Source organism: Helicoverpa zea, chromosome 10, assembly GCF_022581195.2.
Source record: "Helicoverpa zea isolate HzStark_Cry1AcR chromosome 10, ilHelZeax1.1, whole genome shotgun sequence".
Lineage (NCBI taxonomy): Eukaryota > Metazoa > Arthropoda > Insecta > Lepidoptera > Noctuidae > Helicoverpa > Helicoverpa zea.
In genome coordinates, this window is record NC_061461.1 from 2,277,949 (window position 1) to 2,299,471 (window position 21,523).

Below are 21,523 nucleotides of genomic sequence, written 5' to 3' on the forward strand. Positions count from 1 at the left end.
AAGAAAACCCATTCCATAAACAACAATAATGAAATGCATATCAGCATAGAGGTTTGTTGCACCTTGATGACTAATTCGAAAAAGGCTGTATCGTATAGATTCCTTTGTAAGGTATAATGGCAGGGTTAAAATACGTGTCGAATCACAATTAGCGGGAACAATAATCTGTTGGCGCCATTTTTGATCTGTCGGTTTGACAAGGGTCAAATGAACTGACATATTTTATTTATGGTACTAATTTAAAGTCTTTGGTTTAGAAGGAAGATAAAAATTAGGTGAACAAAGACAAGATTTAACCCAGTTTCTGAGATGAAAAGTGATTAACGATCGCTTTTAAGATAACACAAGAAAGAAAGAAAAACAAAACTGTTTTCTTCTCACGCGAGCAGGGAGAGTCGGCTGAGGTAATTGAGTAACAATAGGTAATAACAATTATTTTGCACCTGTTAATGTTAATGAAACAGAAGTTTAATTTGCAGAGGCAGATAATGAACTGTTAAAAGCTGTGGAGTCGGAATACCGTATCTTTAATTCTTGCCAAGTATCAGCTGCAAATGGAAGAATCACTGTGACATAATTCACATAATAACAATTTTATTAGATTTTGATTAAAATCAAAATTAAACCTTATGATAGAAACGGTAACTTATGATAGGCCAGAGTGTTAACTGTTAACGATATAAGACTTATGGCAATAAAAGAGAATGGTAACACCATCACTCGAATCCCGCTAACTAATTCTTAGTTTTGCGATTAATTGTGGATTACAATAACCGATCCATCTTTTGTTTTTCGATTAGAGATTGAAGACATAATTGATATGAAGCTAGTGTCGGAATTCAATATCCAATCGCGGAATACGGATGGATCGGTCATTGTAATCCGGAGTAAATACTTAGTTCTGTTAGACACGGAGTAGTTTATGATGCAGTCACGAATGTCCTTTGTTGTATCCTCATGGAACTGGTGCTGTTTGTACTGACTCGATCAGACCTTGGAATCTGATTAAGCATTCCTTTGAATCCGTTCACTCGATTTGACTTGATTGAGGAATCTTATTAGAACTTTGTAATTGCTAATGATTTATAGATGACTCTATGTATAGATGAATTCGCTTTGTAGGTATATACTATACTTTGTATATAATCTACAGATTTATCGTGTTTAAAAAAAATCCTCGATGAAATTTTTGAGCTCCTTTTGAAAGTAAGAATCACTTAGCTCATCAGTCATCTCGCTGTCTGATTACTTTTTCTTATTTCATGGTTGTGTCACTATATCACCTGGTCACAGGACGTCCAATTCTCTTGTCAGAGGTTATCGTAATTATTTTTTAATGCCACCGGAACTATAAACTCATTATTAAAGAGATAGCATCGCGTCCAACTGCAGATTCTCACTCGGCCATGATTAGCAACATCCCGACACCACTGTCATTAATCATTAGCTGAGCTTTCCATCCATACTTATCTTTTGCATTTGCACTTGCAACGACCTCTTTCGCATTTGAAATAAGAGTTACATTTGAATGTTTAAGTACAAATACAACGTTGTTTGCAAAATAATGAAAGTGCTCATTATGAATCGTATTACTGGCTGTTTAAGTCTGAAATGGTGTGGCGTGTGTTAACGGATGCTAAACCGCGTAAGCTTCTCTCTGAGCGGATGGATGCAGGCACGCCGATCGCTTTCCTGTTATCTTTGTATTGCATATTCAAGTTCTTATTTTGTATCAAATAAAACTATAAATATTGTCTGTATTGAATAATAGTTTGGTAGCAAAAAACCTGAAAAGTTAATGAGCCAGAGACCCAAAATTAAAACTGTGTCTTAGTTTTTGTTAGTCTACACTGAAGTCTTTTTTTTAGGATAATTTGTAACTGCTTGTAACTTTTTTAAAGCAATTAAATAAATCCATCTCTCGTTGTTACAGACGCAAAGAATGGACTGCGGAGCAAGTGAGCTGGGCAGGAAACTGCGAGTTGACCAGGTAAATTATTACGTCTGACATAAATACGATAATAATATGTGACATTTAAATTAAACCGAATCATTTCACCGTTATAGTTAATCGAATGAAATGACAGTAGCAAATTGTTGTGCGCGTTGATTAACGGTGTCGAAAAAAAACAAAATGCGCATAGATAATCGCTCTCTCCATTGACATAAGTGTCATGTATGTCAGCTGTCAAATTACGAGGCTAGTTACGTAACCGGTTTGCACACACCTGTAGGAAAAAAAGTAGAGTATCCGATCAGCTGTTTGTAGGTTAGTATTTATTGCCAGCAATTATAAACTCGTTGTAGTCTTATTGCTCGGCAATTACTTCGCGTTTTAAATGTAACCGTACGTCTCTTTCATGAGAGTTTAATCATTTTATTGAATGTAATTAATAGTTATTTTTATTTCATTTATTAATTGCAACACTGCAATTCACGTGATCGATCTTACGTCAGTACTTATCAAATCTTTGATTTTGAATTTCGATTCTTTTTCATTTACATTGATGACATTGCAGTTTACGTAGGTAGGAACTTCACTACACTAATAGGTACCTGAATTAAAAATCGAATTCGTAAAATGGAACCCCGTTCTATTATTTGATTCAAAAATAATAGAACAAAACGAATATTTGAATCGATTCAATTCAGTATCGAGTCGTGAGGAGTTTATGTAACGGTCCCGTTCTGCGCGTGAGATGGGCCGATATATCGGACACCGGTTATTCGATTCTCCGGTGCGTCCAAATTGCTGAACTTTAAATTGGTATCGATTAAATTGGAAGTAGTGAGAGGATTGATTTATGAATACTAGCAGGCAAGAGATTGTTGTTGGTGATTTAAGTCTTTAGGATATAATTGCCTGGCAATTGTTTTGTGTCACTTTGCTTGTGTATAATATTAGTAACAGTAAAACGGCCTCAAGTTTATCGTGTGAAACAGATCAGAGAAGTACCAACAACCTAGTAAAAAATAAAACAGCATTTTTATTACTCATAATGTCAAAGGTATATTTGCTGTACCAAGTCAGTTCTAACTTTTGTACCTATCAATAAAAAACCATGTCATAAGAAGAACAAATAGATCACTGATAACTTTACGTGCATAAAAATGGAGAAAATAATATCGATTGATTCGATATTAGTCATCGGAATTACCGACCTCCTTTCTACGTACGTCGAAAATTAGTCGATTGTTCACATAATCAGCTGAATCGACTACAATTAGATTACGCAATGTCATTGAAAATTATTTTTATTGATTTACATACGTGATTATTGGCAATTACGACCATTAGTGGTACTTAGGTATAAATATACCCAAGGTAGGCAAATCATGTAACTGAGAACATGCAGATTAAGTACATAAGTTTATATTCCAATTGATATATTGAGATCCGAATTTTATCTTGCGTACATCAACTTTCTTAGCAAACAATTTCCTTCTCATATGCAAAATATATTCATATTTCTCTCATTAAAATTACCATTATAGTAGAAATTCACATTATCAAATCCGGATGCCGCAGCCACGAGCGCTAGACAAATCTTACGCACGTCCAATTCATAGATCATCTCTAATATAACCTGTTTGCCTTTAGTTGACAACAAAGCTTGTATATTAGAGAGCTTTCAAAACGCTGGTCCAGGATATTTATTATAGCATTGTGAACATTAACCTCGTGCACACACATAAGCGACGCAATAAAACTTGACCCAGTCTGCTGAGCGAAGAAAGTTTAATAAAATATTGGTATGTCATTGACGCAGCTTGGCGTATTTGTTGTTTATGGGTACTGTGCGGATATAGGTGGCGATAAATGGTCCATGCACCAGTGATAATTATTGTCAAGTACATCGATGATCCAGGGATTGGGTCATCTTTATTTGATAAAAGAAATACGGACTGTATAAGTAGGCCAGAACGAGTTAACTATAAAATACAACTCAACAACAGCTGAATCTATTTGGACGTAAATTGATGGATAGATATGGCTTAGCATCAAGAAACGAGCATAGGATACTTTTTAGCGCCTTTTCAAAACTGAAAATATGTACTTCCTTCGGGATGCAGGATCTTCTAGGACCTACATTTTTGTATGATTTCTCGTAAAATTCTACAAGACCCAGATTTGCAACAAAAAAAATGCGTTTTTTCCGTACAAAGAACTAACAAGCCAATATTAATATCATGCATATCTATCAGTAGGGCGCGTGCACATTGTCAAACAGTGCGCGCTCGTGGGAACAGACGCACAGACATATTGGCGAATCATCGTGTCTTCGAGATAAGTTTCTCTCTTGTTTGTCTCTCTTGGCCTCTTTTTAGTTTGGCGTTTGATCTACCGGTACAAAGAGAATTTGATAGTATTGAAGATACTTATTAATTTGTAGTAGGAACATTTTGGTTCTCAAACTTGTGTACATAGTAAACAGAAACAATAGTTCTTGTGTTTAGAGAAGAGCAGGGTCTGAAGCTTGCTACATCACTCGTTAATCAAGAAGTTCTGACTGAAAATTCTAGAGGTTCTTTTTCTGATACCTACATTTCCTTGAAATTAAAAGTAACATCAGAAAAGTGCATTAAAAATACGGCAATTATATAGAAAGTGGGTAACGTTCAGAAAAGAATTCGGGCAAATGCAAAAATTTTGATTCGGGTAAATTACGATTCACCCAGATTTTATACGTTGACATTCGAACGGTGGTTGGACGTCACCGCGGTGATCCATCATGGACCGTACCGCCAGACCGGTCCGGATGAACGGTAAAGCTGCCATAAGGCGAAGTTTCCATGACACCACAGTTTCGACCAATACCAAGAATAAAGCCACAAAAAATTACGGATAAATGCCATTATTTCAAATAATCTGGAAGCCTGTTTTTAACTGTTTTATGAAAACTAAAACGAGTGCTTTATTTTTACGTCTTCAGACAAAAGCGGGTTTGTGGTTTTTGTATGCGATAAAAACTGACACTTAGAAGAAATATGAATTGCTGAAATGCTTGTGATTGTTGCAGGGATCTTCCTCAAAACATGTAATAAGTATCACAATAAGGTTTTATATTTCATAAGTTATTTTCTTCATAGAGTCCTGATAAACATTTTTGGCCTAATTTCATATATTTTACTTGTATACTTCCTTATTTTCTCCACAATGCTCTAGCAACAAAGAAATCCCCAGTACCAGCCATACTGTCTAACCATTAACTGTCGGATGTCGACTTCTACTACATTTTTTAGCGTGCACACATTTCCGCTGTTGAGTACTTACCCTTAATGACCGGGGAGTACCTGGCTCCGAGCAGGTTATACCCGTTTCAATGTGGACTATTAGGTTATGTCCTTTGCCTTACAACTTACTACTGATTGACGAGAGCCCGTGATTGTCAGCGGTGATCGACTTCTTGTTATACTTCCGATAGCAATAACGGCTTCTAGCAGTCAAACTAATTTTTGATTCAAATAATATTGCCTGGTTTAAATAAAAAATATTGTCAACAAATTTTTCACTAATCATGTAATGTTCCAGACAACATTTTAAAAGTATTTAAACCCCAAACCAAACTGCCGCTCGCCTTTGATTTTACATACAGCTACATAAGTTTTAGCCGCAAAAACAGCATCCATTCTCCTTATTAATAGAATTTTGTAAGGGATCATTGCATTCTAAGACTAAAACTATTCCAGAAATATATCTATCCGCCTGTCAAACACGGTATTTACGCTATGCCTCCCAAGAACAGATTCGTGGGAGATGCACAATGCACACGTCTTCTAACAGATATTTTCGTTTCTTATCTGCAAAGGTCTGTTGAATTTTATCTAAAATACCCCTTTTTCTCTCGTGCCTTATTACCACGAGGGTGATGAAAATAAAAAATCTTTATGTATGATATAACTTAGTTCCATATTTTCTTCCATCAATCTTACTAGGAGAGACAGAGTCAGTCGAGACAGGTCATTTTACTAACCGAAGTAATCAATAACCGATATCAACAGTACATATCATCGATGCCAACAGAGATTACGTAACAACTTGTACTAGGAAAGCTGTTAATGTGTTGCAACACGCATGCAATAGATTTTGTACTGCTGTTCAATGTAGGTGTTAATTGGATAAATGCAGTGTAAGGATTAGACAGGCGAGCTTTTGATTGATTTGTGAACCTACGTTATATAGCCTAGGGTTTAATTAAAAATGTGATGGATTTCTAAGAGACTAAACCCTATGTCCCGACACATATCATATGGTTTTGGCATACCAGCTTCTCTAAAATGATTCTCTCTTTTAGAAATCTTTTGGGAAATTGAAATCGACATTAATTGATCATGTTTGTGGTTTTTATCATCACTAGCAAGTTCATCGGTAACAATATAACTTTGCCAAATATTCCCTTTTGTTTCAGTAACCTTAGTCAAGATTCCTTATATGTCCACACCTGTAAATCCGCGTTTGTCATTATTATGTAAAAATGTAAAAGTTCTTCTTGTCGTCAAGTTATTTACTGCTTCACTTCGGTATTGTGCAATTTAACCTTTTACTTGACTTTCATACATTCTTGGGCAGACCTCAGGTATACTTAAAACCTGTACCTAAGTGGGACATATCAATGAGCCTTTCGTCTTTCTAGTTGCTTACAACAGATTTTTGACGGGAAACTAGTACTGCTATGTCAATAAGGAAGATTGTTGTTTTCCATTGTATTTAATTTTATTGCGGAAGATGTTATAAGGAAATTCGCACTTTGTTATTAAAATTATTGCTTTTTGTAATATAAAGACTGTGTAACATTATGCCATTGGATTTGATAATGCCATTACACAAAGATCATTTTGATGCAGTTAAACTCATAATTGAAACATTCCATGTTATTGATAGTGCAATATTCAATCAAAATGCGTTACTACAACAATTTTCTCAATGGTCTTCCAAAAAAAAACTTGAACTTGTAACCTATTATTAAATTCATTCATAAAATATTGGGCGTTATGCAGAGAACCATTATTTTGAAGCTCATTTAGACAAAAATAATACTTATCACCTAGCAAATAAGACTTGAGTGAACAGAAGTGGTATCTTGGTAGCATTTGATACAGGTAACTTTAAAATGCTCTCGCGATCCCTTTTTGGTGGTCTACATTCATTCCTTAGAACCGGTTTGTCAGTCGGGTTCATTCAGTGAACTATGTTTTAGATTTTTTTTCATGGTCGGTATCACGTTACACAACTTTTTTTGGGAATACTTCCACTTTCTTTGGGATTCAGCGTCGTTTAGATGGAGAATTTGATGAATGATTGTTTAGTTATGGAATTTATAAATCTCATTCTCGAAATATATGTTGGTAATTAGATGTTACTTTTACGGAGAAGAAAAATGTAAGGTCTGCAAAGCTTATTAAAGTTATTACGAAAACAAGGTGATATAAATTAAAACATTATTCCATACAAATCCACGAATACACATAATTAGATATAATTAAATAACGTGCTCATTTTCAAGTAATAGCTAGTCTTATATGCATCTATGGTGATTCAAGCCTCGGTCACGGTTCATTGACGCTCACGAAAAGTAAATGTACTAACGGAAGTGCTTGCATTCCCACGTGCATCAGAATTTGCGCAATTCATCATGTCTCGATAACCAGACTTGGGAGATGTCATCTTGTATGGCTGCTGTGGTTGAAGACTGAGGTTTAATATAATCTTTTTGTCTACTTTGTCCTCACACACTTTTATGGATGCAATTAATATTTGGGATGTCTTACATGAAGTGGCCATTTTTATAGGTTGATATTGACAATGTAAATAAATCATCAAACTAGAATTCAAAGAGCTTTGTCAGTGATGCAACTAATGAAAATGAGCTAGATACATTCTCATAAACGGTCATAAGAAATCGTCTTCTTAGCTATTATCTCCATTACCAGTTAATACCACTTAAAAGAAAAATGTGCATACTATCTCGAAACTTCGAATCGCATCTAGCTTGATGATATCCACATAGCGTGTCCATATCTTTAGAAGTATCGCATTACTTAAAAATCAAGGAAAATCTCCAACATGATCATAAAGATAGCACAAACATATGAAATGGTCATCGTACAGGTGTTCCACCCACATGGGACGAAGTGGTCCATCGTCCCACTTCTGTCCACTTTCCCAAAGCGTCTACATGTGCGGGTCACAAGTTTACGAACCTACTTTTATTGTGATTTGTATGAGAACTGTATTATAATCGTGGTTAATAAATTTACTTTTGGGCCCGATTCATGTGGGTGCTATTGGATATTATGTTTTGATATCTGACGTTGCTTCGAAGTAAACTATTAAACTTGCTGTATAAAATCTTTGCTCCTAATGCAGGTCAAACCATTTAATTTTTGCTACACATTTAATGACTTTTAAAGTATGTGCTCTTACAGGTTACAGAATGAGATCAAAATGTCGTAAAACTGTACTCATTTAATCTTAATGCAGCTTTTGTATGTCACTATAATACGGCAGTAAAAATATTTAAGCACCTCGTCAAACCACTCGCTACAATTTAAAATATCATGACGACTGATTGGCTACCATTCATATATTACATGAATAGTTTAGGCACGAATTCCTATAAAATAATGGATCGTTAAAGAAAATCGAAAAACAAAGGGCGTCCAATCGATTGCATAATCGATTAATCGAATATAATCGATACGAAACGTGGATGCAGCGGTGAAAGTCGGCCGGCCGGTGCAAGCGCATCACAGAATGTCAAAGGTTTCGGCGACGACCCAGCTTTTTATGAAACTTGTTATCAGCATCGAACACGTTTTATCTTTAGACGTTTATTTATCTTCTCAATTAAGTTGTCACTTGTCTTATTTAGTTATTGGTATATTGTATAGCTTTAGATTAATGGCCGGTTTGTCATTTGAGTAATCGCTAGCTATAGTTTTAATCTATGAGTAAGCATATATTTTAAGATAAAATTGTAATTTGAAGATTTGAACATCTTACTTGAGACCAAGGTCTTCATTGCCTTTGACTTTTAGGACTTCACACCAAAATTCCTAATTCTTTTACCAATCTTTAACAACATATCTTCAGTAAGTCCTAGAGAGCTAACTCGGAAGATCCCACCACATAGTAGGAACAAGTTATTCCTTGGTAATGACCGTCATTACGGCTTACAACGGGAGGGTCGGATCACAGTTAAGGTCGCACTTTCCCATGGGTTGCCTTTTATTTTGTTTACATTACATGTATTGGAGCTTTTCCTTTTAAGGTTAAAATTGTAGAAAGGATGGCAAAATTCCTGTAGGTTACACTAATTTGTCTTTATATTATTGCATTGTTTTTTTTTTTTTTATGAAAAATACTTCTTTGTCGTTATCACTCTTGACAGAGTGGTCGTGGTCATCACTTCAGGTGTTGGTGGCAAGCTTTACAACCCGCCGCCACTCCTCTCTGATGGCCGCCTTCCTAGTGCATTCGTAGAGAGTGACGATGAGCCATTTACTGCCGCTTTTATCTGGTCAGTCCACTTCATAGGCGATCTTCCTCGTGGCCTGGTACCCTCAATCCTGCGCTGAACCACAAGTCGCTCAATAGCCATCTCCCCTCGGCGGCATACGTTATGTTAAGAAAAATACTCAGGATGTCAAATTAGGATTTTTTGGTAGTGCTGCTTTTCAGTCGCAACTTACATAAGTGTCTACACAACTTCTCTTTGAATAGCCTCAATGCAATTAGCCAGTCTTGTAAGTAGAAATTAATTAAAGCAAATAAGTTCGCCGGGATATATTAGCGTCATAAAAAGCCCAAATTACCATTAAACCACATGAATGAAAAACTAGTTAAATTTCTCTCAAAACCTATCAAGTAGTAATCGCTAGGACCTGCTCACGACTAGTGCGGCGCCTTAATCGATAACTTTCGATTTATTACAAGATCGATCCCGTCGATAGTGTTGGATTTATACCGAGTTACGATAAACATGAATTATCGTGTCTGTCTGTGTTACATAGCGTTATTTACAGCATTTCGTGTTATGTGATTTATAATCGGTATGAGAACTTGTTTTGTGCAGTCTAAAGTATTAATTCGTCGATTTACTTTGTCAACTTCATGGCAGGCAGTGAAATTTTAATTTATAAACACCGATTGAGTTACGATAATCATGTAAATAGCGCTGTTGGTATCAATGTTATTTAGTTTGACGTTTATGATTTGATTGAGAGCTTTGATTGAATTTCAGTGACTAGAGTTCTTGTTCATGGAAATATCTCAATTGAATACAAATCATAATCCAAATATTGTATCTATGTGCTTCTATTGTAAAATTACTTAACCGATTCGGGTCGGCAGACTTAATGTCATTTTCTGGGTTTACGATAAACAGCTTCTATGTCGATAAATCAGTGTACAGCATTAGTCATTGACGTATTAACAAAAAATAAAATTCACGCACAAACTTCACACAGTTTCGTGTGAAAATGTTTCAGATGTGGAAATTGAGTCTTGAGACTTAATATTAATTCTTCCATGGCCAACCAAATGGCGTTAGTTTATCAATGTTAAGGTTCGTGACTTATCAATTTGGATAGAAGTGTAATTTCTTGCTATTATTATCACTTGTGACGAAATAAGACCTTTGATATTTAGTAGGTACTTGAAGGAAAGGAGCGACGTCATTCTTTCCTCGTCATTCATTCAAGTGGCATGTTACCTATTTTTTTCTACTGTTACTGTACATAAATTTATGTTAGTAAATTAGTCTTAGCTGTCATTTTATTTATTTGTACTAACCTCTTAATATCATCTCATATTAGTAAGGTGCCTGTCTATACGATGTACAATATTTGGATGCACCTAAAATCCACGGTGTGTTTTTATGAATATTAATATCACGTTACTTTTAATATGACTTATTCCCAAAAATAAAAATTACCTTCTTACTTTACGATCCTCCCTTTCAGCTTACTAAGCAGAAGCCATATGTTACAATCATTCGTTTGAGAAAACAAATCACGTTGTTAGTGTGCGTGATCGAAATACAGAAGTTTTGTTTTATGTGTGTGTAAATCAACCAAAAACTTTACGACATCCTATTGTATGTGTTCAGGTGATTGATGATGAAAAGTAAGAGTTTCAATTGTTTTGACCTACCTCCATACACTCCTTTAGCGGACTGTAATTGCGAGTTTATTTAAATCAATTCTAATAACGGTATTACAAAATTCATTACCACAAAAGGAATTAAAGATAAACAAGTTCCTAAACACGCATCAGCAATTAACTCACATACCGTATCAGAATTAATAACTGGAGCCCTTGAAACGAACCGCGGTCCAAATCCATTGTTCTAAAACATTATGAAACAAAAGGCGAACAATGCGTCTAACAGAATCAATACACCGGCAAATCAGTCTAAAGCTGTCGAAGTACTTGCGGAGCATGGGAACTGGGCCAAATAAACTGGCTTTGAACAAATACTCTATGACTGGAACATTATCAAAGTTGCAAGGACATTTTATGCCTAGGACAAAGTAATAGGGATATTGTTGCGAAAGAGCTGTTGGCTGTAGATTCTACCAATGTTAAGTTTGATTTAACACACTTTGAATGGTAAAGCCTGGGTCTTCAAATATAAAGGAGACTAGCTTCTGCCAGTGGTTTCACCCGCATCCCATGGGAACTACTTCCCGTACCAGGATAAAAAGTAGGCTATAGCCTTCCTCGATAAATGGGCTATCTAACACTGAAAGAAATTTTCAAATCGGACCAGAAGTTCCTGAGATTAGCGCGTTCAAACAAACAAACAAACTCTTCAGCTTTGTAATATTAGTATAGATAAGCGCAAATAAAGATGGTCTAGAATTAATTAAATCGACTCAATCGTTATAAAAAAGTGGTATTACATAAATAAGAAACTGCTTCATTGAATTTAATATTTCAAACTATCGAAAGTATCAATGACCTCCTGAACCACCGCGGTTCATTGTCTTACCTTTGAAGTTGTCGATCAACCGCTTTGTTTATCCAACTGAAACTCGTGTTTAGTTAAGAAACTTGATATTTACATTCAATTTAAGCACGTACATAATCAATAGCGAAAACATGACTCATGAGACATAAGTATCGAAGTTAGAAAAAATAACCGGGTCACGATACCAGTTTTTCGGCATATCGACATACGTCATCGAGCATTAGCCATCCCTATTGAATCTTTGAACAATATTTGACTTTCTTAGCTTTCATTACGGATACTAATTGTTTAGAACAATGCAGTGAAAGTTCTGGTCAGATTCCAAATGGTTTTAGAATTAAATAGTGATTCAAAGCGAGTCCGCATGATTGTCGTCATTAAGTACGTGAGTTCTGATGGACTGGATTTGCCGAACGTCATTTGTTATTCCTCCGGAGTATGAAATGGACGTAGTTATGCAGAAACGTTCCAACCCACAAGTCACCCGAAATCGAGTTATTGTGATTGAACAGCCTAAAATTTAGCATATGGTTATCTAAACTCAATATAATTCAACAATAAAACCTCTAGTACCTGTACTAGTTAGAATAAAAAAGAATACAACTGAAACGCGTAAATGCTTATATCTCAAATTCAAGTTTAATTTGAGATATAAGCATTTACGCGTACAGTGGGTTGGAACGTTTCTGCATAACTACGTCCAAATAGACGATCACTTACTTAATTTGGCTCGAAATGTTGGCAGGTTGAAGTTTGATTGGTTTGATGTACTAAATACAAATGTGTTAATTTATTGTGTAATTTATTTTGGTTACACAATTGACGTACAATGTTAAAGCTGTTCTCTGAAAAAGACAATGTCATTCGAATATTTCAATCAAACTGTAAATAGACAATCGATATCAAAATGCATCGATACAATGGTCTAATCGATCAATCAAATCACAGCCCTATCGAATCAGGGCAGCATGATCTCGCAAATAACTACAGATGATCACATGAGCTTTGCAACTTTCTATCGACTTTCGCTAATCGAATAGTAACGATTCGCAAGGGAATCGAGAAGTGTAATAACAATTATTATTATCGCGGTATCGAATAATTGGTTCCAGCTTAGTGCCTATTTGAATCAGATGTAGAGTATTATAGGTGTACCTAGACCTATAGTAAAATATCTATGCCTAGACAAGAAGATAGTTATCCGAATTAATATTCTACTCTGATTGAATGTTGTAATCATACTAATTTTGTATCAAATAGGTAATCCTTTTTCAGGTCCGAGATTGAAATTCAAAGCATAATTTCTTATCTCGATACTTTCAGGAGTTGCATCGATTGGTACTCATGTGGCATGAGAATCAATAACAAACTTATATTTAATATCTCTCTTGGTAAATAATATAAGCGTGTTAAAAAGAAACAGTAGACACACTATTTCCAGATACATTTTCACGCACATCAATGAAAATTTTGTAACGCACAATATTGGTAATCGTACTAACATTTCGCGCTAAACTCATGACATTGTTCGTAACTGATTTTACGGTTTCTGTAATAACATAATGCGTAACATTACCGTATAAGTGACGATGTATATTTGCGTGAAAATGTGCTTTAATGGTTATTAGGTTTTGTTAACATTATGAATAAGGAACTTTTTTTATCGAAAGCTAAACAACATCAATTGTAGTGTCAAATAATTGAAAGTTTGTTGGAACACAATAGTATTTAATTGTTACTTAGTTGTTTTAAAGTTTAAGTTTATGTTTCTTATTTTTGATATTATCTTTATTTTTAAGTTTACACATAACTACTCTGATTTATAAAATTGGCTTTTGAAGTCGTGTAAATCAGCAAGCTAATAAAGTGTCGTAGAATTTAACATTGAAAATGCTAAATAAATTCTTACAAGTCCAATTAAATAATTATCTCTGAGAAAAATTCACATAGACATATCAGTCTATCCATGTTTAGATCGGGTTAAGCTTTCTCTAAAATAAAGGGTTGCTGTCAACCGGTTCAACTGGCCTTAATGTAAGATAAGTGCAAAAGTTCACATAATACATACTTATCAGTAGCTTGTAAAGCCATTTGTGGGAAATTATACCATAAGATTATGCGTTCGAGAATACCTGTATTGGAAAAGTGAAATAGAAAAGGTGAATTGAAGATAGAGTTGTACGCCGCAATTGACTATACACAGGTTTACTGCGCCTAACTGAAAAAGCATCACAGATCGCACCGAAGAAACTTTGCTACTTACTATAAAAATTATAGTAGGCTCTTAAACTTGTACGGTGAGGCAAGAACATTTACCGTCTTACCACAAAAACTTTTAAACGTCAGTTTATGCCTTGTCTAAAAAAATGACAAATTATGACGTTGACATATGGTTCATTTTGCAGCCAACATTTTTTTAGACAAGTGTAAAACAGGGGTTTAAGTTTTTGTAGTAAGGCCATTTGTGTTTATTCTACATGAGTAGGTATTATACTATGTATTTTAATAGGTACTTTGGTTTATAAGCAATTTATATTTATTAATTTTCAATTAATATTCCCCGATGCTAATGTCCATTTAATTCACTAGTGAACACATTAATGCGTTGAGGCAACTGAACAATGTTGTTCTAAGACAAGAATCTAATCTCGATTACAACATAGCATTTGCGTAATACAATTAAAGCCTTAAGACAATCAGCAGTCTCGTTACAATGACAAATTGGAGTCAAAAACTAACACCCATTCATACTCGCCCATGTCATTCAAATTACACAGTTGGACTCCCACGATACGTATCGGGTACTTTTATTTTCGTTATGTGGCAACACTGTTCTGGTCACGACCCGGTCAGACTTATGGAACGGACAACAGCTGTTGACCGCGGGCTGATTGCTGACAGATATCGGGGAATTAGGAACCTGCTTGAAAGATGGGAGATAGTGCAAGATTGATGTAGGTGCAAGGTTGGTTACGAAATTGGTTGTACGAGTGGCAGTTATTATGATGTTGTATGCACCTTGGGCGTGGAATGAATCATGTTGCAAGAAAGGGGGTTTTAATAGCTCACTACTTGAAAATGTTGACAGCTATTTTTTAATCAAGATAAGACTGCCAAAATTAGTCAAAAAAACTTTTACAATGTGTCAATAGTTTAACTTTCCAGTAAATTTTAGCTTTCTTTTGTTACAGGAAAAAGGGAAAACGAACCGAGAAAATCTGAAAACAGGCATACAACATCGGAAAGAAACCTTTTACAGAGTAAGAACGAGATATTTGTAATATTATTGTAGAACCATTTTAACATTTTAATATAAGGCTTTAATAATTTTAATGTAAGGCACGCAGACATATTTCTAACGAATCACGCACGCTATGAAAAAGGTCACATTCTGCATTCTACAATCACGAGAATTTGCCCGGTTGTACCCACCTATGTATTATATGTTACTGTTCTAATGTATTAGATCAAAGGCATAATTGTATGTAAGGCTATCAAGAGACAACCGGCCCTACCTAGACAGAGTGACGGTAGGTACTATTTCTTTATGCAACGTAATCAATGCAGTTATGGTTATCAGTCCTTCCATTACCTTCATAACCCCTTTGAGGGATGTATATAGATGAAGGTTTGGTAGCTATAGGTATTTCTAAAACCTGAACGAATTATTTCACGTAGGAAAGGTATTTGTTACAGAATAATTTGCAGGTATACTAGAAGGAAATCTAATAATGAATGTTTTATTGCAGGAGGCTCCGTCAGACGAGGATTCAGCGGTGTCGTCCGCCCCTGCCTCGCTGTCACCCCAACCGCACAACGACATGTGGGTCAGTATCAAACAGACACATATACAAACTATATTATACATATATTTCAGCCAGATTTGTAGAATCAACAGCTAGTGATAGCCGTCTCCCGTAGGATCAGCCATCTAGATTGTCTGGAAGAGATCGCTCTTATATTTAGGTATTATTTTTTAATGCTACAGTTCCTTATATGTATTAACATCAGCCTGCAAGGACGCAGAAAATGACTTAGCGATAAGACCGCGCTTTATTTTATTAACTTTAATTCGTTTTAAGATCGAAAATTTTAAAGTCGGTGTCCCTAATAAAGTAGGTCTAAGTCAATGCCATTTATTTCAGCGTGTTTTTTTAAAGAACGCAATTTGTTTTTCTTCGCGTTTGTTATGTAAGTAATTTATTAATGCACCAGTGCAGCATCTTTAAATAGTAGATTAGAATGTAATCAGAAATTTGTTTATAATCACACTGTATTTTAAAAAGGTTAATCTCAGCATTCAGGAAGTGGATGTCTCTGGAAATTAATATTGCATTATGCATTATTTACAACCGAATCCTTCTTAGAAGATAATGAAAAATTTTAAATACCTAAATATTATCGGACCGTCTTACTTTCACGACAAAGTTACTGAACCGATTTCAATGAAATTGGGTATACTATAGTGGAGAACCTGACAAAAGACTAGGCTACTTTTTTATGCAAATGCGTAACGTCTCTCTCGTCCTTCGAAAGAGGGCGAAACCACAGCAAGCAACTAGTCATAAATAAGTAAAGAATCTGAGTCGTCAATTGAAGGTTTCTATTGCCTTTTCTTTTACCGATTGCTCACAAACACACAATGAGCTTGCTCTGTTATGTAATGTGTTATGAATTCCATTCCTTACACACCACATATGGGCCAATTAACATGCACGTATCTACCAGTCTTCATTGACATTAATCATTGCATTTTAGTTCATTATTTACGCACGAATTAGCACACACTTGTCGGCTAAAGCAGCATGCTTTCCAAATAGTTTCTTCCTTGTATATACAATTAGGTAAGTCTGATACATTCGGCTTGATAGTAACTTGAATATTGCTACACTAGCTTTTGCCAGCGGTTTCACCCGAATCCCGTGGAAACTTCTGCACACACCCGGATAAAAAGTAGCCTATAGCCTTCCTTGATAAATGGGCTATCGGATACCGAAATAATTTTTCAAATCGGACTAGTAGTTCCTGAGGTTAGCCCGTCCAAACAAACAAACAACTCTTCAGCTTTATAATATAAGTATAGATTAGCCAACGATTTCAAATCTCAAGGAAGTATTGAATCTAGGTCTGTTTTACACAGTTTAGATTCAAATATCGTTAAAGATATGTCTTAAAGTTGCGCAATTGTTGGACCGTTTCAATCGACAGTTTTGTTTAGTGAATAAGTTAAATATACTTAAATACGCTATTTGTATGTGAGATCGCGGACTTGGAAATCTAAGGATCTTAGACTATGGATATTCAATGTATTTATTTATGGGAATTTTATGTTGTAATGCATCTCTTGTTTCCGCTCTATTCCTTCTTTGTATGAGAAGAGGTCTGTGTCATGCAGTGGGAAAAATAAAAAGGTTGATGATGACGATATGTTGTTTTGGAAAATTGCAGTATAACAAAATACATAATATTCTTAGGTAATGTAATTATTAAATTCGATGCAATTTATCACCTACATCGCCAGTCACACCTTGTAGACAACATAAATATTGATTCATACGATGAAGGTCGAGTGAACTCATAATAATTAATATCTGCTAAACGTTTTTGTATACTTAATATTTTTTAATGGAAAATGAAGGTGACATTCATGAAAATGCTCATGCATTCTTCTGAATCTCTTCAAGCATTAAGCAATAATGAAAAGTATTTATTGAAAATCATTTTACAACTTTACACTCTTTTTAATGCCATAATATTTTTTAAATATATCCTACTGAAACATTAGGATATGGCAGAGGAAATTCAATTAACGATCACGGAAGCGACGTTACATTCAAAAGGAGATTGGGCAAGAATGTATGAAGTTTGGTCCAAATGTCCACCACGAACGAGACCTATATAATTAAATAGTCCACTTAATTTAGAGTAACTTTTACTAAGAAAGTAAAAAAAAAAACAATGCCAAAAAAAAGTTATAGCCAAAAATGTATTCTTAATTTTCGGTAGTTTTTGTATGTTATCATTATCATTTTTTATTTTATTCCACTTCCATTTACGCACTTTATCTAAAACTAAGATGAGTCTAAAACTAAGACACATTTGCATATAAACAGCCCATATTTTTTGTCCGATGGATGTACGAATCACTAACCAATTGAGGCGCCAGAAGTGCTTGGATATACTCAGCGGTTCCTGGATCTAAGAAAGTTCGATGTAACTGGTGGTATCTTCTCTCTAATAATGAACAATTCTATTTCTTCAGAAGTTACAGAAAGTACGAAAATCGAACATCACGAAAAATAATTGAAAAAAAGAAATTGAAAAAATGTATAAAATGTTTTATTTGATTTTGCTATAACTTTTTTCTGGCATTATATTTTTTTTTACTTTCATAACAAAAAATGTTCCATATTCAACGGGCTATCTAGCCATATAGGTCTCGTTCGTGGTGGACATTTGGACTGGAATCGCCCATTGTCCTTTACTTCTTATCACTTACAAAAATCAGTTTGATTTATGAACTTTAAATAATAACGATGAAATCTAATTGTTTGACCATAGTGGCGAACAAAAGGCGATCACACTGGTAACTGGGCTATTACACCCACGTGCAAATAAAAGTACCCACTTCTAAGAGTTGACGTGAAACGCCTTTTTATGTAGGTACGTTAAAAGGACGTCAGTTGTTTTTGTCTCTCGGTTTCAGAGTTCCTTTCGCATTTATAATATTAGTGAGGATTAAATCTCATGAGGATTAAATCTAATATTAGTGAGATATTTTTTTTTGCTTTTCATAAATGACAAACCAGCTTATCTGTTTTTGTTTCTCTTTAAAACATGTATGCGCTTCTATTTAATTAATTTCCTTTAGATATAAACTGATACTTCAACAAATCACGTGCGTGAGTTTGCGATCTCGTAACTTACCTACCGAACAGAATGCTCTGTAGAAAGATTTTCAATTACCAGCGATATGTAGCACGCAACTATCGTGATATAGAAATATAATATCTGAACAGTAGTGGTTAGTGTCAGATGATGTGTTTGTTACGCGTCAATCATAAAGAAGCTAATGAATGAGCTATGGTGAAGCTAATTAGGGGTGGTTTTTCACCTGTGTTCTTTCTATACCTGTACGATAGTTTATCGGTCCGTTGCACTATAGAAATCAATGTGCTATGCATAAGCGTAAATTTTTAACGAGTCGGAAAAGCGGAAAATTGCCTTCACTGTTGAGAAAAACGGTTTCTTGTACTTGAGTTGTTTATTATTTTTCAAACATCTTAGGAACATGCAAGCATGCTGTAGCCAACTATAATTCACTTATCTGCAATCAAATCAGCCGAAAATATGTATAGGTAATAAAAACATTTCAAGAATCAGAAGTCCTTATTTCAATGAATATGAACTCGATACAAAACTAAGTATGTACACCACGTACTTTATTGTCTACTCATAAACTGCGCTGATCTTTCCACAAGTACGTAGGTACTTATATACCTTCCGGAGCCAATGCACCTAATCTACGTATGCATCTCAAAGAATGCTTATCGGCCTTGGGCACGAGACGGCACACGAAAGGATCTGAACAGCTTAAAATGTCAAATAGTATTGCAGTACAAACATTTTGTCACCTAGTAAACTATTGGCTTGGTTCTTGCGTCATTGTATTGTGTTTCTATGTTATGTAGGGTGACCATACGTCTTGTTCATACGAGTATGTAGCTGTAGGTACTTTGGTACTTGAATGGGCGTATGATGGCGAGATAGCCGTAGAATGAAAAACTTTATTTAGAAAATTGTGAGCAATGTTCTCATGTTTTATAATGTTGTTAAGATTGTAATAACACGTGCAAGGTAAACAACTTATTTATGCATAAAGCACACAGAAATGTTGTAACTACTAATAGACGTAACACTTCATTATACATGTTATTTTCGGTATTTCACGGCATTGAGACAATTAAGTTCTAAAAATTAGATAGGCAATTGTAATTTGATGGTATAAATAAATTTCCACAGGATCAAGTTCAATCTATAAATAATTCAACAATTTAGACGTTTGTCAACAAAGAAAAGCTGCGATATGTCAGTGTCATAATAAATAAGTAATTATTATGTAAATAGTAACTTTAAATGCATTACGTAGGTAGAACTAGTTAGATAGTCGTCTCATAGAACAAGGTTATCAATAAATATAAAATACAGTGATTTCTATGTTGATCAAACAAGTAAATTACTGTAGGAAAACCTGAACGTACTTACATACGATGTAAGTAACAAATAATTAGAAATTGATACGTTTCACTACAGGCTAAATGCTGGTAATTAATATCCGTTTCTTGACTTACAAAATCTTTTTTTGAATGGAATATGTTGGCAACTGTTTCGACATTATTTCATTTGTTCGACTGTATCCAAATGTGTATATGCGAGGTTTTACTTTTTTGGTTAAACTAGAAATGGAGCCGATAGTGGGTGTTACGCACGTGGACGTTAGATTTTCGTGTGCACAAAGTATACTAATTTGGATAGGTAGATTATACTATATTATTTTTATAGAGTCACCAACCTTGTCATGGGAGTGGAGTAAAAAAAGGTTTTTAATACACTTTATTACTTAAATAATGTTTATGTTTTTCATAATGTAACGAAAATGAATTCAACACAACATAAATTAGTTAACGCAATAATTGCTTTGGACTGACCTTAGTCCATAAATTATGGAGATAATAAAATGATAGCCAAGCGTATTCTATTTTTCTTTGCAATTTTCCGTTATATTCTGTTATTTTTCATTTGCTCTACAGAAATTCTAGTAAAAAAACTTAGAAAAAATACATGCCAGTTAGCTTTTATTTATAGGTCTGAAACATTATTACTTCAACTTTGTATATTTTTGACGTTCATAAGTGCTTATAAAGGCCTGAATAAAATAAATGATTTGACTTTATTATTAATTTAAAAATTTATTATTAGGTATTATGTCCAGATTAAAATAATTATACATAGAAATAAAATCCTATATTCCAACAAAACTGATGGTCCCTTTCATTCCAGTCATGCGGCCAATGCCGTTCGTCGGCGGAGCGCGCGTCAGCCGCTGCGCGAGAGTGCACGCGCCTAGCAGACGCTTTGCGAGACGCGCGCGACCAGCTCGAACTCATGGAGTTCAGGCTGCTGGAGTTGGAAGACGCACACCCTGACAAGGTAAAAAAAAACTTGAAAAAAATATATAAAAAAAAGAAAAAAAATTGTGACAACGTGAGTGGTCAATTTAAGTGGCGTGAAGTGTAATTTTTTACGAAAATTTTCGCAATTTTTCGTGTGTCGTGTGAGTTTTCGCGTGTGTTACGAATTGTTTGTTAGTGTTGTGTTTTTTAACCTTATGTGAAGGTGAAGGTTATGTCGTTTTCAATGGATTTTGGAGTTATGAATGGCGCAGGCGTTAAGGTATTATTGTTTGCTTTTGTTGTTAATTTTCCGCCTCTGAATATATGATTAGTTTTTTCCATATATTTTACTGCAAATTTAAATGCAAAGGGCCA

The 21,523-nt window shown here is 34.8% G+C and overlaps 1 protein-coding gene across 4 annotated transcripts in view; it reads left to right on the forward strand.

The window, feature by feature from the left end:
- Positions 1-21,523, forward strand: part of LOC124633658 (axoneme-associated protein mst101(2)) — a 111,870-nt gene that overhangs the window by 79,771 nt on the left and 10,576 nt on the right. For all 4 annotated transcript variants that reach the window (XM_047168960.1, XM_047168958.1, XM_047168959.1 and 1 more), the window contains 4 exons: positions 1,934-1,990; positions 15,167-15,235; positions 15,725-15,802; positions 21,036-21,185. In XM_047168960.1, coding sequence (XP_047024916.1) covers positions 1,934-1,990; positions 15,167-15,235; positions 15,725-15,802; positions 21,036-21,185 — 354 coding nt within the window. The remainder of the gene's footprint in view (positions 1-1,933; positions 1,991-15,166; positions 15,236-15,724; positions 15,803-21,035; positions 21,186-21,523) is intronic.